This window comes from Apodemus sylvaticus, chromosome 9, assembly GCF_947179515.1.
Source record: "Apodemus sylvaticus chromosome 9, mApoSyl1.1, whole genome shotgun sequence".
Classification (NCBI taxonomy): Eukaryota; Metazoa; Chordata; class Mammalia; order Rodentia; family Muridae; genus Apodemus; species Apodemus sylvaticus.
Window position 1 is genome coordinate 109,722,302 of NC_067480.1, and position 18,523 is coordinate 109,740,824.

The 18,523-nt window shown below is 45.8% G+C and overlaps 1 protein-coding gene across 50 annotated transcripts in view; it reads left to right on the top strand.

Moving 5' to 3' along the window:
- Map4k4 (mitogen-activated protein kinase kinase kinase kinase 4) overlaps nt 1-18,523 on the top strand; it is a 132,759-nt gene extending 114,236 nt beyond the window's left edge. For 20 of the 50 annotated variants that reach the window (XM_052193127.1, XM_052193103.1, XM_052193106.1 and 17 more), the window contains 12 exons: nt 352-527; nt 1,315-1,435; nt 2,371-2,562; nt 4,856-4,973; nt 5,267-5,437; nt 8,738-8,881; nt 10,958-11,092; nt 13,227-13,327; nt 14,837-15,010; nt 15,510-15,669; nt 16,568-16,707; nt 16,894-18,523. In XM_052193127.1, the coding sequence (XP_052049087.1) occupies nt 352-527; nt 1,315-1,435; nt 2,371-2,562; nt 4,856-4,973; nt 5,267-5,437; nt 8,738-8,881; nt 10,958-11,092; nt 13,227-13,327; nt 14,837-15,010; nt 15,510-15,669; nt 16,568-16,707; nt 16,894-16,977 (1,716 nt within the window). In that variant the 3' untranslated portion in view covers nt 16,978-18,523. The remainder of the gene's footprint in view (nt 1-351; nt 528-1,314; nt 1,436-2,370; nt 2,563-4,855; nt 4,974-5,266; nt 5,438-8,737; nt 8,882-10,957; nt 11,093-13,226; nt 13,328-14,836; nt 15,011-15,509; nt 15,670-16,567; nt 16,708-16,893) is intronic. The other 30 variants (XM_052193107.1, XM_052193108.1, XM_052193145.1 and 27 more) reach the window with 3 other exon arrangements.

The following is an 18,523-nucleotide window of genomic DNA, read 5'->3' on the forward strand; positions in this document are numbered from 1 at the left end:
ATGTTAGCTCTGCTTTGTGTAACTAGAGGCCAGTGCAAGTCTGAATAGTCCTCATAGAAGACATGCTGTCTATGCTGGAGAGATGGCTCAGTGCGGAAGGGCACTGACTGCTCTTCCAGAGGTTCTGAGAACCTCTGTCAAAAGTGATATACAAACTCCCTCATATGAAAAATAAATCTCCACAAATCCTTTCTCTGCTGTTGACCCTGGTCACTCACTGGCAGTTGGCCTGGCAGGCCTGTCGCTTTTCCCCCTACCTTCCCCTTCACTGGCAGTTGGCCTGGCAGGCCTGTCACTTTTCCCCCCCTACCTTCCCCTTATCCTAACTTTCTTCTCCTTCCTGTGTCTTAGGACTTGACGGCATTGGCCAAAGAACTTCGAGCAGTGGAAGATGTGCGGCCACCTCACAAAGTGACAGACTACTCCTCCTCCAGTGAGGAGTCTGGGACCACAGATGAGGAGGAGGAGGACGTAGAGCAGGAGGGAGCTGATGATTCCACCTCGGGACCAGAGGACACCAGAGCAGCGTTAGTGCTTGCCGGGCTCGTAGAGAAGAGGCTTCCCACTGGGCCTTCTCACTGCTGCAGGCTTCTACCCCAGCCCTGTGGCAGAAGTCTGAGGGAATGTTCGTGAACTCAGTGACATAGAGATTTTATACACACACACACACTACATGTGCCCCATATATACTACACACTCCTCAATACCATACTACACACACACACACACCCCAACATGACACACACACACTACACTTCTCCTGTGTACACCACACAACTACACCCTATACATGCCCTGTATACATCACATACTTAACACCACACCACATATACAACCACAATACACAGACATTCACACTACACATGCTCCCTGTACATACCACATACTACACATGCCCTGTACACACCACACATTCAACACCACACACTTGACACCACACCACATACAAGCACATACAAACATACACATTATATCACACACGCACAGACACACATATAACAACACACACACAATACATCACACACATACATCAGTGTCTCCCCACAATATCTCACAGCATGTTTCTTTAAGGGTTCAGTAAAGGGACATTTCAGTGTGGTATGGCTTAATTAGACATAAGAACTCGTTCTAATTAATGTTCTACCTTCTGTTCACTGAAGAAAGTGAACAGCAAGGAAGTCTTCTGTGGAAGAAAGCCACGTGCTTGCTGTCCTATAGGAAACTTACGTCTGATGCTTCCTCTCGCCTTAAGCTTTGAGAGGGTGGCATGGCTTGGCTTGGCATCTGACTTGCGTGCGGATCTTGTCTCTTCAGGTCATCTCTGAATCTGAGCAATGGTGAAACAGAATCTGTGAAAACAATGATCGTTCATGATGACGTAGAAAGTGAGCCAGCCATGACCCCGTCCAAGGAGGGCACCCTCATCGTCCGCCAGGTACCGGGGCCTCTTCTCTTGTCAGAGGCTGAGCTTCTCTATGGTCATTAACCCACCTGCTCATTCACTCACGCGTGCTAGTTCTCCATCATCATCGTTTTCATGTTACCATGGTTCTGAGGGTAGCGTGTCCTGGGCTAGGGAGGCAGGTGTGTGCTGCATGTCACGGAGGTAGCCAGCAGTCTCCACCCACATCGCTGTTCCTCTGCATGCCCTTGGCAGCCTTCATCCAAGCACCATGCTGAGTCAGTCTCACAGTCTGTGTTGGAGTGGTAGAGAAGGCTCGCAGAGGGACGGTACAGATCTGGAGCCTCGAAGGGCCACCCTGAGGCGCATCTGACCCTGTGTCTACAGCATTGGGACCCAGGGATGAGCGGGTCTCCTATGGTCCAAAACGATACCTCTGCTTGTGATCCAAGATGGATTCTGCTTGGACCATGATATTTTATAACTGTTTGTTAATTCTTCACCTAGATTTCACCCAAGTCATAGGCTCCCCACTGAAGCAGGACAGGGCACTCTCTAGGCTGTGGGCTTTTGCCCTGGGTGTTTTATGCCACAGCAGTGTATTTGGATGGAAAATAGGAAGAACCTAAGAAGATTAGGATTCAGAGAAGCCACAGGGTACTCTCTAGAGGTGGCTTAGATTTACAGAGGAAACAAGGGGGTGGCCTCCGCCAGTTGCCATTGCTGCCAATGAAGCGGATGAAACACTTGCTACTTGTGTTGGGTGATCCGCAGTGAGGTGCTCGGAGTTCAGTTGGCTCAGATTGGGCATTTGGCAAGGAAGTTTGAGCAATTACGGCTAATTGCCTTGGATTCTCCTTGGTAATGTAACACGGTTTGAAAAGTCACATAGCACCATGAACAAAGTAGCTATCAGTAGGGTTGTCAGCAGCGCCTGAGCAAGACCAGTGTGCCTGTTTTTTCTACAGAGTACAGTTGACCAAAAGCGCGGCAGCCATCATGAAAGCAATGGCTTTGCGGGCCGCGTTCACCTCTTGCCAGATCTCTTACAGCAGAGCCACTCCTCCTCCACCTCCTCCACCTCCTCCTCCCCATCCTCCAGCCAGCCGACACCCACCATGTCCCCACAGACACCCCAGGACAAGCTCGCTGCTAACGAGGTATGTCTCACCCCACAGCTGGCTGCTTTCCTGGGGTTAGACCAGCACTGCCTAGGAGCTAGTTGGCAAAGAAGCCCTTCCCAGAAGCCTCCCCTCCCCGCTCCCCGCTCTGCTGCCATCTGCCCTCCTCCCCAGTCCCAAGTAACATGTTGAGATCTGCGTCCAGACCCTAACCCCGGACGGATCAGCCCCACACTGCCGGGTCACTCTTTCCCTTCTCGGCAGTAGAGTTGCATGGCTTGCTTTATTGTTTATTTTTTTTAAGTAAATAAAATGATTGCTGTGTTTCTAGATCCATTACGTATTGGCATGAAATCCTTGTAGTCATTTGTGGAATTTGCCTTTTCATTCTATTTATCCAGTGTATAAAATACAGGAAAATGTGACTCCATAGACTGGCCTTACCTGCACAAACTTCTTGTCTTTTGTGAGAATCCCCTGCAAATAGGTGTCCATTGTTGTTGGTTACTGGTTTCATTTGTTTATTTTGGGGAGGGGGTTAGTTATTGGTTGACGACGTTGGTTTTTACCCACTCTTTTAAAGGGATCTCTTTCCTTGACATGCACACGTCCTCAGGGTTTAAGAAGTCAAGTGCTTAGGGGAAAATGTAGAAAAGTATGATGCTAAGCAAAGACAAAGGCCCAAGCTTTCTTTTAATTTGAAGTTTTGTAGGGGAAGTCTTGTGAGTTCATGGCATGGCTGCACTGATCAGCCGGGGTCATAGGGGGGTGAGTCCGTTCTGTAAGTAGGTCGTGCAAGTGCAGTGACACAGCCCACCATGAGCACCCGCTTAATTAAGCAAGTATTTGATTTCACAGGTGTGGGGCCTTTTGAGTCCATTGTTTAATAATTGAGAAAGGTCTAAACGGGTATTTAGTTTCAGCCAGTCTTGTCAACATAAACACTTGATTGACTGTGGAAAGCAGCGGCACTTTGGTTCCCTCATTAGAAAACACAGAGCAGTCTTCTCGTGAGGTCAGCAGCAAACAGCTGCTGTCTGAGCAGCATTGGCGTCAGACGGGCCGCCATGGCTTCACTACAGATTGATAGGGCGGGTGAGAGTCAGCTGGCGGATGTTGTATCAGTGGGGAAGCGTAGGGTGGCATGGGCTGGAGGACACAGCAGTTGTCAGGTACCCCACAGCGAAAGTGAGTAGGGGAGAAGATGCTTGATTGGTGTGTTCTGTCCTGAGACCTGTGCATGCACGCCTTTCCTTGGTGACATCACACGCTCCATCTTACCGTAGCCTTAACTCACTAATCTGGCAGGTGTTTCTGTTTGATTTTAACCATCATTACATCTCCACTTAACAACTTTCACTTTCTTTGTGAGCTGTTTGTTTGTTTGTTTGTTTTATTTTTGATTTTAAGTTATGTTTATTAACACCAGTGCTCCTAAAAGGCCAGAAAGTCATGTCTACTGTCATTTGTATGTTTACTAATGAGCCCTGTTATGTGGTATGGACTTAATGGTGATTCTGTCATAGTACAAAGTAAATCACACCAGTAGTCTGTCACAGTAGATAGGAGACCACACCAGTAGTCTGTCACAGTAGATAGGAGACCACACCAGTAGTCTGTCACAGTAGATAGGAGACCACACCAGTAGTCTCAGGGTAGATAGGAGATCACACCAGTAGTCTGTCATGGTAGATAGGAGACCACACCAGTAGTCTCACGGTAGATAGGAGATCACACCAGTAGTCTGTCATGGTAGATAGGACATCACACCAGTAGTCTGTCACGGTAGATAGGAGACCACACCAGTAGTCTGTCACGGTAGATAGGAGACCAAACCAGTAGTCTCACGGTAGATAGGAGATCACACCAGTAGTCTGTCATGGTAGATAGGACATCACACCAGTAGTCTGTCACGGTAGATAGGAGACCACACCAGTAGGCTGTCACAGTAGATAGGAGATCACACCAGTAGTCTGTCATGGTAAATAGGAGATGAAACCTTTATTAATTGTACTTTGTAATATGAGAAGTAAATTGAACAAGTAGTGAATTGTTTAGACACTTCAGATGCTGTGTAAGAATTTTCATTTTCTTTAAAGTTCTGATCATGAAATGGTGCTTTTGTTGGCAGTTTGCAGCATCACTGCCCTTGGTGTGTGTGTCTCGAGGAAGAGATGTGGTGTTTAAACTGCCTGCTGGGCATTTTGGGGATTGTTGCAGGAGGAGAGGGCTTGGGTTGGGAAATGGACTGTGTGTAAGCGAATTGACGTGGTCTTTAATGTTCACTTTTTAAATGTCTCTTCTATTAATGAAATTGAAATTTACATTTCAGACTCAGTCCGCTAGTAGCACACTCCAGAAACACAAATCTTCCTCCTCCTTTACACCTTTTATAGACCCCAGGTTACTACAGATTTCTCCATCTAGCGGAACGACAGTTACTTCCGTGGGTAAGTACAGCTTCGTCGAGGAAAGCAGCTGTCAGACAGGGCCTGGTCCCTATGTGGCTCCCGCGGGGCCCAGGCGTGGCGTGGCTGCTCGTGGCACAGTCCATCTGCCAGCAAGGCCATCGCCCTCATTGCTGGGGTCACAGTGAGGTCATGGTCAGTTTCCTTTCCATGTGCATGGCCTTTTCTTTGAGAAAGTATCACTGCGGTATATGGATATTTATCTGGGGCATCTGAGGGTATGGGGCAGTGGTCTCTACATACAAAAGGTAAGTCTTCACTGTACTGTGTTTCAGTGGGATTTTCCTGTGATGGGCTGAGGCCAGAAGCCATAAGGCAAGATCCTACTCGGAAAGGCTCAGTGGTCAATGTGAACCCCACGAACACTAGGCCACAGAGTGATACCCCCGAGATTCGTAAATACAAGAAGAGATTTAACTCAGAGATCCTGTGTGCTGCCTTATGGGGTAGGTACCTCACTGCTGTTGGGTGACTTAGTTTCATTCGGAACCACAGAGTTATCATGCAGAGAAGCACACACTGTTTGATTCCTGCCCTGGACCTTCAGCTTAGCTGAGTGTGTGCTTTGCAACAGAATGCATGCGTGTGACTGCAGTGGTGTCAGCAGTAGGACCTTGGGAAGAGGGAACTGTCCCCTCTCCTCCTGTGATGTGGTCAGTATGAGGAGAAGGAGCTGGTTCTTACCACAGGAAGAGTAAGTCTGGCTGTCTGCATCACTAGTTGTCTTTGACTTTGACCAGTGTGCAGATGCGACTCTTAGAAGCAGTCTTCAGAGGGCTGTCAGCCTGGCTTGCCCGCCCGCTCAGGCCTGCTGCGGGGCTTCTGCTGCATGCTCGGTTCTGACTTCTCAAATTCAGTTAGCCTTTCTGCCAGCTCCCTCCTGCCCTTCCCTGACATCTACTCCTGTAGTTTTGTTTTGCTGCTAAAGTTCCCTGCTTCTACCCTGAAGTCTCTTACTCTCTGATACCGTACATGCAGATGGCATGAGGTCACCTCACATGCAGATGGCTTGAGGTCACCTCACATGCAGATGGCATGAGGTCACCTCACATGCAGATGGCATGAGGTCACCTCACATGCAGATGGCATGAGGTCACCTCACATGCAGATGGCTTGAGGTCACCTCACATGCAGATGGCTTGAGGTCACCTCACATGCAGATGGCTTGAGGTCACCTCACATGCAGATGGCTTGAGGTCACCTCACATGCAGATGGCTTGAGGTCACCTCACATGCAGATGGCATGCACATGCAGTGGCATGACATCATCACACACGTAGTGGCATGAGGTCATGCACTCCCCACAGTCCTGCTTCCTGAGCATTGCAGCCACCATGTCCGCTGCAGCAGTAAATCAACTCTCCTCCCCTCAGCCTTTCTTACTCCTTTCTGTCCATTTGGGAGAAACAACTGCCTTCGACACAGGGGCTTCCTTTTCATCTTTAGAACCGTACACCGTTGTTGTCTCCAGCTCCCGTTCGCACTGTGTGGCCTGCCCTTCTCCTGCCTGTTTAAGCTCCCGCTCTGCCTCTACCGTAGAAAGCTTTTGAGAAGCTCTCAAAGTCACCAATTCTGCCTGTCATGAATGCTTTGAAGCTCACATGACCCTGCTATGTCAGGGCCTTGTTGACCATCTGGATCAGTGCTCCTCAGAGGTTGCCTAAGGCCGTCAGAAAACATAGATATTTATATTATAAATCATAACAATGTAAAATAAAAGTCATTAATTACCAATGAAACTAATGTCAGATTTGGAGATTGCCATGGCACAAGGCAGTAAGGAAGGTTGAAAAACTCTGGTATAGGCAAGAATAAGACAAGCTATTTAAGGGGTTCCGGGGCCACACAACAGGAGGCCAGCACAGCACAGCCGTATGCTAGCACACTGCTGTTGCTCAGTAGACGTCAGTTGCTGGTATTTCAGGAAGTCTGCTGTCACTTATTCACATTGGATGATTTTAATGTTGTCTGTGTGTTACATTAGCTAAAGAGATTGTGTTAAATATGTTAGGTTGACATTGGTAATGAATGCTTGTCCCGACAGTTACTCTTGGGAGCTGTCTTAGTATTCCATATATTCCTCTAATGTCCCGGAAGCCCTGGGCTCTATCTTCTGTACTTTGATCTAGTGCAGAGATCATCCTAAAGGACCTTTGCTTTAGTTGCCTCCTTACTGGGACAAGTGCCTGACAGGCAGCAGCATAAAGAGGGAACGACTGTGCCGGCCTGTGGTTCGAGCTCTGTGCTGGCTGTGTGGAGCCTTGTGTGTACTTGTCATCTCCAAGTAGTGTGTATGGCTTGTGACACTGAAGAATTAGGTTTTTATGTTAATCTATTTATATGGATAGTGTTCCTGTAGATAATCCCGTCAACATATGAGTTGGATTAACTCATTGCATTGACTTAGAGCATGTAGCTTACAGCTTCATAAACTTACAGCAAAACTCTCTTAAAAACAAATTCTAAATCTGACTTAATACTGGGGAGAAGGTGCCCAGTTCTAGATATTCTGAGTTTTCTAGGCTGTTTTCGACTACTGTCCTTTAACAGGCCGTTTTGACTCCACCCACTCCCCATTTCATCTACATGAGATTATTGACCTAGCAGGTACTTTCAAAGAACACAAATAGTTCATTGCTTATCTAAGGGGTTTATTCCCAGCTTAGAGAATTGGTGTGAATGAATGTGTTTAGTTCCCTGGGAGCATCAATCAACATGCATGTTAGAAGATGCTTTCAAAGGGGAAGGTCCTGCACCAAAGTAGCAAGAGCATTTGCGTACATATGTGACTTTAGAGGGAGCGTTCAGTGCTTCCAGAAATAAGAATGACTGAATATTAACTGAGGTTTTAGTGAATGCAGCTTACTAGCTTGAGAAGTATGGGATGCCAAACACTAGGCCAGAACTTTTGACACTGTATCTTGGAAGGTATAAAGTTTAAAGATACAGTGTGACTCAGTGGGTGTGTAAGAAAAGGAGGTTCAGTTTGTGCACCTGTCAGATGGTGGAGGTTATATGGACAGTCTGAGCGAAGGCCTGTGGCTGGCGGTTGTCACGTGATCAGAAAGCATGGCGTATCAGAGCCAGAGGAGGGAAGGAAGAAAGAAGGCCCAGGAAGATGATGTTAGTCCCCTTCGGTGGGAATTCTGCTTGAGGAGAAATGTGTCGCAGGTGGAAGAGCAGGGAAGTGTAGCTGGTCACGGGAGCTGCTGCCCTGCACAGGTGGCAGCGTGTGGTCAGCGCAGGCCGCAGCAGCAGGGTCCATGGAAGGCGCAGAGAGAGGGGGGAGTAGGAGATGTCCTGGCAGAATAAGCAGGCTCCCAGGAAGGTGGGGACACAGTGCAGTTGTTCCTCAGTGGTGGGAACTGACTGAGACCAGCTCATAAGCCAGTGGAGACTCGAGGCATGTTCTCTGTACTGCTGTAAGCCATTCTGCACGGTTGCCGATTGTGAGGCCGTAGTAGCAGATGGACCAGAATCTCTAAAACCTAAGAAAAGTAAGCTTACAACTGGGAGCTCAGTTCCCTGGGGGCAGGTGAGGGCTCGTTGCTCCCCTGTGTATTTAATCTCAGTAAATGTCACTGTCACATCTGTGTCACGGGATCGTTGCTTTAACCTCACTGCTCTGGAATTCCTTAGGGATTATGGACGCTGCCATCTTTCAGGCAGAGAATGTTTCCTCTTCTATGGTATAGCTCTCCACAATCATAACCTAAAAACGTGGGCCTTCCCGTGTCCTTGAACAGGAGTGAACCTGCTAGTCGGCACAGAGAGTGGTCTGATGCTCTTGGACAGAAGTGGCCAAGGGAAAGTGTACCCTCTGATCAGCAGGAGACGGTTCCAGCAGATGGATGTGCTCGAGGGCCTGAATGTCCTGGTGACGATATCTGGTGAGTGTTCTGTAGAGCAGTGTCCATGGCCTTGGTCGAGTGTGCCAAGCCATACATACTGGCCCAGCTCAGTCCCTGTACTGGCTGAGATACTGCAGAGCTGTGCATCTGCACACAGCCATGGCACACTCCAGTGCCTGTTGCTGACATCTCTGCTTTAATGCTGTGCACTGGTGGCACATTGCCTCTTATTTGTTAGAAATAATACATTACTATTAATCAAAGCTTATAGTTTATATCACTGTGGAGAGCATCAGCTTGGTCTTGACACTAGACAGTGATACGTGTATTTCAGTCTGTCTAGTTTTGGTCCCCTAAAAAGCACTATTTGTACTTCCTCCTGAGGCTCCAACGATAGCTGACCAACTGTTTTTGATGAGTTTACTGTTCTAGAATGTCCTGCCATTGGATTCATGTAGATAGAATTTTGTGTAATCATGTCATATGTGGGCTAACTTCTTTGGCAATGCACATTTAAGTTGAGGTTGCTTCGGGTCTTTTGTGGTTCAGTATCTCGTTATTTTACCTGTCAAGTGCTCCACCTTACAGATGTGTCACTGCGTATCCATTCAGATAGGAGAGACACCTTGGTGCTGGGGAGGAAGTTACAAGGGAAGCTCTCAGATAAGCATCTGCTTAAACACAAGCTTTCATTTGCTCTATTTGGTTTGGTTTTTTGTTTTTGTTTTTGTTTTTGTTTTTTTGAAAAACAAAGTAACACAGTTGATAGACAGAAAAATGGGGCAGAAATCTCTGGGTGTGGAAAGCTACAGAGCTGTTCTGCAGAGTGGGCCCGATGTTTTGCAGCAGACAGTTGGGAAGGACAGTTTCTGCACCACACCCCGATGTCTGAGACTGTCAGTGTTTGGCAGTTTCTGTAGGTCAGTGGAGTGGCATCTTGTGTAAACATGGAGTCCCCTGCTGTTTGAATATTCCATGCATTCTTGTCCCATTTCTCTCCCCATGTTAGGGGTCTCTTTATACCTTTATCCCATATTGAAGTTGTGCTGCTTTTTTCTCTATTGATGGATTTGTGTATTTTAGACGGCAATCTTGTGTTATATGTGCTCTGAAAGTGCTTCTTCCCCACCTCTGACTTCTCTGTTCATCCTCATGTCTTCCAGAGCAGACTTCACAAAGTTTAGTGAATCCCAACACTTTGTGCTTGTTTTGTTTTGTGTTCACTTTTATGGTTGTGCTTTTGGTGTTTTATGAAAAAGTCATTGCCAAATCCAAGATCCATCTAGATATCTTCATATACTTCGATTTTCACATTTAAGTCTTGCAACTCATTTTTAATTTATTTTTGTCAAAGATTTTAAGGTTTGCAAATAGATTCCCTTTCATTCACAACATTATTTTAGAGAAGACTTCCTTTTGCTATTTGTTCACTGCGTTTGAGTGCCTCTGTTTGTACTGTGTTTGTGTGTCTCTGTTTCTGTGTCCTTTACTCCACTAATTGGTTTGCTCATTCTTTTACTAATAACCACATGTCTTGGTTAATAAATCTTGAAGTCAAGAACGGTCCAAAAACTTTGGTTTTCATTTAAATATTTTGTTTCGTCTGTCACTGTTTTGCCTGTGAATATAAACTTTAGAGTACATTTATTGATATACACAAATAACTTTGCTATGGTTTGGGCTAGAATTGAATCTGTAGTTCAAGTTAGGAAGAACTGACAGTGTGGTTTTCTATCCATAAACACAGTACTTCTACACTTAATTCTTTAACATCTTTAACAATTTCCTTATTGTTCTCAAACAGATATTTTAAACAGATCTTCTTAGATCCATGTCTGTTTTATTTCTTTAGTGTTAATATGAATAATATTTTTATTTCATTTCCTAATTGTTGTTGGTATATAGGAAAGTAATTGACTCGTGTATAATGGGCTTGCTATCCAAAATCATTGCTATAATTGTTTCAAGAAGTTCCCATGCCTTTCCCAGATGGACTGTCTCCCTGGGGAAGTGTATCTACTGTTTATGTTTTTGTTTTTTTCTTGGACACTGTTGTTATTAATATAACATTGATTTTTGAGCACACATGTAAAATACTTATATTTATCTTGTTAGGCAAAAAGGATAAGTTACGTGTCTACTATTTATCCTGGTTAAGAAATAAGATTCTTCATAATGATCCAGAGGTTGAGAAGAAGCAAGGGTGGACCACTGTGGGCGACCTGGAAGGGTGCGTGCACTATAAAGTCGGTGAGTGCTCTGCTCTTCAGAGGTCCATTAGAGTCGGGCTTAAGTCACTGGGGAGGTGTCCTGGAGCCTGCAGGCTCTTCCCTTCCTCACCTCTCAGGCTTGTTATCGTATGCTGGGAGGGCCTTCACAGTCACTAGGAGAACATTTGAGAACAACTTGTATCATGACTTGTTATCTTTAAGTACATTGTGCAGAGCCACTGTGCCCTTATTTATAAATGACTATGGCTGGCCTGTTGTCTTAGCAACTGTTTTGTGATTGGCATTTCTCTTCCATGGAATATTCAGTGATTCTCACAAAGTCATCTAACAAAACCCAAGCCAACTTTGGTTGCCTAAGAAAAAAGTAAGTGCTGGTTAGAAATTATGAGAAAGAATGGGCCATAACAGAGTTTTAAGGGACTGATAGTGTAATTTTATAGAAGTCCGCTGGTTACAGTTGAGTCCATTGATTGCTGATTTCTGCTTGCATATCTTACTAAGGTGCAGACTATAGGCAGTTATTTTGCCCACCTCACCCAGAATGTAGTAATCTGACATTGTCTTCTTTATCCATTGTGGCAGTTGTTTGGTAAATAATTATTACAGTTGGCATCTCACAATTTCGAATAATTCTGAGTTTCCACCAAGACCAGGAGGCTAAAATACAGTTAATTAAAGTTAACAGGCTTTAGTTAGTTCCCATGTAACCCTAGTACCTCTTTAATGTTAATAGCTCTGGCATGGTCTGTAGGATTAGCAGTGATAACTATGGCATGGTCTGTAGGATTAGCAGTGGTAGCTATGGCATGGTCTGTAGGATTAGCAGTGATAGCTCTGGCATGGTCTGTAGGATTAGCAGTGATATGACATGGTCTGTAGGATTAGCAGTGATAGCTCTGGCATGGTCTGTAGGATTAGCAGTGGTAGCTCTGGCATGGTCTGTAGGATTAGCAGTGATATGACATGGTCGGTAGGATTAGCAGTGGTAGCTCTGGCATGGTCTGTAGGGACTAACAGTGATAGCTCTGGCATGGTCTGTAGGATTAGCAGTGGTAGCTCTGGCATGGTCTGTAGGATTAGCAGTGGTAGCTATGGCATGGTCTGTAGGATTAGCAGTGGTAGCTATGGCATGGTCTGTAGGATTAGCAGTGGTAGCTCTGGCATGGTCTGTAGGATTAGCAGTGGTAGCTCTGGCATGGTCTGTAGGATTAGCAGTGGTAGCTCTGGCATGGTCTGTAGGATTAGCAGTGGTAGCTCTGGCATGGTCTGTAGGATTAGCAGTGGTAGCTCTGGCATGGTCTGTAGGATTAGCAGTGATAACTATGGCATGGTCTATAGGATTAGCAGTGATAGCTCTGGCATGGTCTGTAGGATTAGCAGTGGTAGCTCTGGCATGGTCTGTAGGATTAGCAGTGATAACTATGGCATGGTCTATAGGATTAGCAGTGGTAGCTCTGGCATGGTCTGTAGGATTAGCAGTGATAGCTATGGCATGCTCTGTAGGGATTAGCAGTGCACACAGAATGATCTCCATCGTTTCAGAAAGTCTATTAGCAGTGCCCACGGTCATCCTCTTGTAGCTCTATGGATTTGACAGTGTGTGAAGTGTAACAAAGCTATGTCAGTAGCAAATCCTTACTCCTGGTCAAGTAGCAGTGTGATGTTGGAGGTTCATGTGGGTGTCTATGACAGACCAGAGCGCTGGACTAGGGAACAGGGATAGCTGTGAGAGCTGGTGCATGTTCTGGGTCCCTTGTGACTTACAACCTTGTTTCTAACATCTTCCTCAGTCTGTGTGCGCTCACAGCTGACTCGAAACGTCATTATCATGTTGAAGTAATAGTGAACCCTCCAGTCCTCAGAGTTGTCTGCCTGGCAGTGCCCTTGATCGTAAAATGTGTGGAATCTAAGACATTACAACTATCAGCTAAACTATTCAGTCTTAGTTTAGAATCAGTCTAGGAAACTGAATTATACATTGAAGAGTTGGAAAAGCTATGTGCGGAGCTTAAACTCTGTTTCTCCCCCCAACTCCTGGTGTTGAGATGAGCAACAGAGGGTGTATTCATAAAGTTTGAAAATGGCGACTAAAGAGGTTTATGGCTCCATGTTAATACTGATAGTTGTTCTCTTGATTTTTATGTTTGTTTCAGTAAAATATGAAAGAATCAAGTTTCTGGTAATTGCTTTGAAGAGTTCTGTGGAAGTCTATGCATGGGCACCGAAGCCATATCACAAATTTATGGCCTTTAAGGTAAAATTGCCAGTTTTAAATTGGCTTAAATGAACAGTTAATATAAAGCTATGTTTTAACAAGACACAACTGTCAATTCGGCTATTCTAACATAAAAATAAGCTTGTGTAACTACTTTCTAACTTCCAGATGATTAATTTGCCAAAATGGTACTTGTACTGTACCTTTAAAAGTAGGTGGTCCCTGAAAGACAGATGTGTTAAAGATCTAGACTCAAGTTAAAGGGCTTAACAAGGGACGGTTGTGAAATGCATGTGTTCAGTGCAGTACAATTTAAAGACTAAGAAACAACCTGGATGTGGTAGTTCATGCCAGAGAGGCTGAGGCAGGAGAATTGTTGTGGGGACAAGGCCAACTAGTGATATCTAGCAAAACAAAAAAATCAACTACATAAATTACAGGTTTTTAATGACATAAGCAATACATATTATACATTAAATAGATGAAGGGAATTAAAATATGTATAATATGGTCCTGTTTTTATATAAAATTGAAAAACTCACTTTAACAGCATCCTGATATTTACAGAAAAATGATTTGTGCTAAACTTGGGACTGTTTTGGTCGTGAGTTCACACGCACTCCTAATTGGTGTCATTCACTCCGGTGTGTGGCGTAGAGGGAGCATGTGAAGCAGTGCTAGGATCTGTCGCAGTCTGTGTGCGTCCACATCCCAAGGTGCAGAGAGCTAGCAGTCTTTGTTCTGGGGGTATTTTCAGTAATTTAGGGATTGCCCTAAATCCAGTGTCTAAAATTCTTAATTAAAATTTCTACTGTTCTTGTATTAGATAGATATAACAGTTATTTCTATTTTGAGGTATAGAATTTTAACAATAATCAAGGAACATTGTAACAGAGGGTAAGAAATTATTTCATCTAAAATGATTGTATTTAAAACAATTTTGATATAGTTTATTGAACAAGTAAGATTCAATTACTTGGGAAATTTGAATTAAAGGGTATTTCTTGCTTGTTTCCCCCATGAAGTCAGAGTTACCATTTTTGGTAAGTCCTAGTATTACTGAGAAAAGACACTAAATTATAAAATTATTCACACCGTCTTCTGGACTCTAGTCTTAATAGTCCTATGTGCTAGATGCTGATGTGAGCGTTACCTTTTGCCACTCTGGAGCCCAGAGCCTCAGACCTAAGAACGGTGCTGACGTGGATCGAGGCTCTCAGCTGACTGCAGCTCGAGTGTGTGGCTCTCATAGCATCCACCCAGACAGTCAGTGCCGGAGCCGCACAGCAGCTCGAACTGCACAGTGGGTCGAACGCGCACGCGCACTGGCACCCTGCAGTGTACCAGCTCTTGCTGGTGTTGACTTTGCCCGTGTTCTAATCAAGACACACAACCGGACAGGACAGAGCGTTCTTGAGCTAGGTAGGAGGGAAGATGTGTCTTCCAGATGCTAGTTAGCAATCTGTTTGATAAATCAAGTGCCTGAAGCTCGCTTCTCATCTGATGTGTAAGTTCATTCTCCTGCTTCTGTCTTGATTTCCTCTGTAGTCATTTGGAGAACTGCTACATAAGCCATTACTGGTGGATCTCACTGTCGAGGAAGGCCAGAGGTTGAAAGTGATCTATGGATCCTGTGCAGGGTTCCATGCTGTTGATGTGGATTCAGGCTCGGTCTATGACATTTATCTACCAACACACGTAAGAAAGAACCCACACTCTATGGTTGGTTGACTGGCTTCACTTTGTTTTGACTTTCCCCTTTACTCTGCTCACTGACTAACACGAGCAGGGTTTCCTCATTCCTTCCCCGTGGTGTAGGGTGAGTATTTAAATGAAGTACTGGTTTCAGTGGCTTCGTGTTGGGAACCATAGGATCTGCTTTCCCGGCTCTGCGAAGCCCTCTGAGGACCTCTAGCACTTGCTTTGACTAACATGGGATGGAGTTGGGACGGCTGCTGTCAGGCAGAACACCTTGGGTTGGGAATGGTTCTGAAATGAGTCTGCCATCTGTGTACTTGTCCAGGGACTCAAGCTCGTGCATCTGCAGAGCACGTAGCCTGTAAACGATACACTGGGTTGTATATTACATGGGCTTCCCAAGATTCTTGCCTGTTTGTGGTAGGCATGGCCAGGGATGCACACTACCACGTTCACTAGACAGTGTGGCTGAGCATGTTCATGGAGATGACCACAGACATGCCTCCCTGTTCCTGTCCTCTAGATTCAGTGTAGCATCAAACCCCATGCAATCATTATCCTCCCCAACACGGATGGAATGGAGCTTCTGGTGTGCTACGAAGATGAGGGGGTTTACGTAAATACATATGGAAGGATCACCAAGGACGTTGTTCTGCAGTGGGGAGAGATGCCGACATCTGTAGGTATGACGCGTCATGACGAGGCGTCCGTGAGAGGAGCCACTAGGACCAACCACAGCTGTGTGTTGTACTAATGTTGCATGTTGCTCACACCATCTGGCTATTCGGTGGTTATCAGCTGATGGGAGAAGGTTAGGACAAATTCCCAGTAATTCGTGGTACTTTAAAAACTGTTCAATTGGTGCCTCTCATTTGACTCTTAAGTTACCTAGAGGGCAGGTGTTCGGGGCGTTTGTTTGTTTGTGTGTTTGTTTTGTTTTTGACCAATTTGTGTGGCATGAAGAGAATCAGATAGGCAGTGGTGGTGCACGCTTTTAATCCCAGCACTTGGGAGGCAGAGGCAGGTGGATTTCTGAGTTCCGAGGACAGCCAGGGCTACACAGACTAACCCTGTCTGGAAAAACCAAGAGAGGGAGAGGAAGAGGGAGGAGAGGGGGAGAGGAGAAAGGGGGAGGAGAGAGGGAGGAGAGAGAGAATACGAATCAGAGAAACACTTTGCTGGGCCCCAGCCCCCGGCAGGCTCCTGAGTGGCCTTCTGCTTTGTGTTGAGGGACCAAGGCTTGCCCCTGCATGGCTGTGCTTCTGTCCCATGTTATGTCCCCATGTGTCTGCTCACCATCCTCCCTCCCTTCTCTCATGGCTGTTTCTAGAAAGTGGCAGGAAAGGCCCAAGGGAAGTTGGCTTGTTCAGTTACTGACTCATGACTGCCCCCTTTTGGTCCCTGCTGTAAATTGAACCCAGTACCTCGCACACAGGAAGTAGGCTTTCAGAGATCTGAAAGCACCCAGGCAGAACTCCAGAGTCCTGGCAGGCTAGGCACTCAGCATTCGTGCATGTGAATCCGAAGCGTCTTGTCAGGGTTCTCCTTGTTAATGCTTTGTTTTTTTTCCCTCTCTAAAAGCATATATCCGGTCGAATCAGACAATGGGCTGGGGAGAGAAGGCAATAGAGATACGATCTGTGGAAACTGGTCACTTGGATGGTGTATTTATGCACAAAAGGGCTCAGAGACTAAAGTTCCTGTGTGAACGCAATGACAAGGTAAGACTTCCTTATGGCTTCTGTCCACTTGTAGCTGCTGCTTACAGTGGCTTGTGGTCCATGGGCAGTGATGGCGCATTCTAAGATAAATCAAAGAAGCCTTTAGACATTTTGTTTGGGCATATCTGGGGTTGGGCACCAGGCTGCGGCGGCGAGCAGCTGCTGACCACACCCTCTGTGTTGCAGGTGTTCTTTGCCTCTGTGCGCTCTGGTGGCAGCAGCCAGGTCTATTTCATGACCTTGGGCAGGACTTCTCTTCTGAGCTGGTAGAGGCAGTGTGGTCTGGGATCACTGCCCTCTGGAGCTGGCAAGACCCCGAGAACTTGGAATTCCTTGCAACTGGAGCTCGGAGCAGCCGGTGCAGCCAGGACAGCTGTCTATGCAGGCCTCTTGCGTGTCGCGCCGGGTCGGGTCCTCTCCCTCCCTCCTACACTGTTTCTAGTTTATTCCCATTCTCTCCTTTTCCTTTCTCAAAAATAAATCAAGGCTGCATTGCAGCTGGTGCTGTCTAGACTCTACCATCGGTGCTAGGAGTGCTTGGGGATGAACGTCAGACCAGGAAGAGCGCCTGTCCCACAGCGTCAGGATTCCTCGTCGCCGTCTGAGCGACTGTCCTGTGGGTGTCTGAAGGTTGTGATGAGCGCACCGTCGGACGTTGGCAGTGGGCACACAGAGGTGAAAAGGTGGTGTGAGAAGCAGCTTGCTGAAGCAGAGAACAGATTTAATATAGTAACATTAACAATGTATTTAATTGACATTTCTCTTTTTGTAATGTGACAGTATGTGGACAAAGAAGAAGGTGCAGGTTTAAGAAGTTAATATTTATAAAATGTGAAAGACACAGTAACTAGGATACCTTTTTTGTGGGTGGGGCTTAGGGTGGGGTGGGGTGGGTCAAAGGCTCCCATTTTGTTTCTTTGAAAGTTTTTTGAGGGGCTTATCCTGGCCAAGAACTCAGTCATTTTTCTGTGTACCAAGTTTTGCCTAAATTGTGCAGATGGTTCTTAAGAAAGAAAAGGAAAAGAAAAATTTGCGTCTTGTTGGAGGACAGAAGTTTGTTGTGTGACAGTATTAGCCCGGCCTCGGCTACAGGTTTAAAGTCTGTGAGGCCGAACGTGCAGCCCCGCCATGGCCTGCACACGCTGTAGGAGAAGGTCAGCTTCCGGTTCTCTTCCCGTTTGTTTTGTTTTTTGCCTACCTCATTGTTCTTAATGCATTGAGAGGTGACTTAGTTTATGGTTTTGGCAGAAAACATTAATGTTTAATTTAACCTTAATACCAAAACTATCTGATTAAAGTTTGACTGACTTTGTCACAAGTCTAATCAGGTACAAAAAAAGACAAAAAACAAACAAACTTGTCTGTGACAGCAGGGAGTAGCCTCGTGGCTTCCAGCGCGCAGACTGCTCTGTTCTCTCCAGGGTCACCATCAGAGGGTGACGGGGCAGCCATCACCTGTGACACACAAGAGATATCATTGTTCTCCGTGGGGTTTGGAAGCAGGCAGGGGTCACCACGCTGGGGTCACATAGACTGTTCATGTTGCAGGAACCTTTTCTTGGGAGTGAGGGTGTGTCCCTTTTCTATAAATGCAATGCACTAAAACTTCTAAGAATGTAGTTACGTCTACTTCTCCATGGACAGCGCCCCTGCCTGTGCTTCAGGTGTAAGATCGACGATGCTCTGGCTTTCTCGTTTTCTCACGTGCTCTCTTGTTCTCTCTTTCTCTCTCTCTCTCTCTCTCTCTCTCTCTAAACTAATTTTTCTTTATGATATGTCTGTGACATTTGTAATAAATGTCTTGTAATAATTTGCA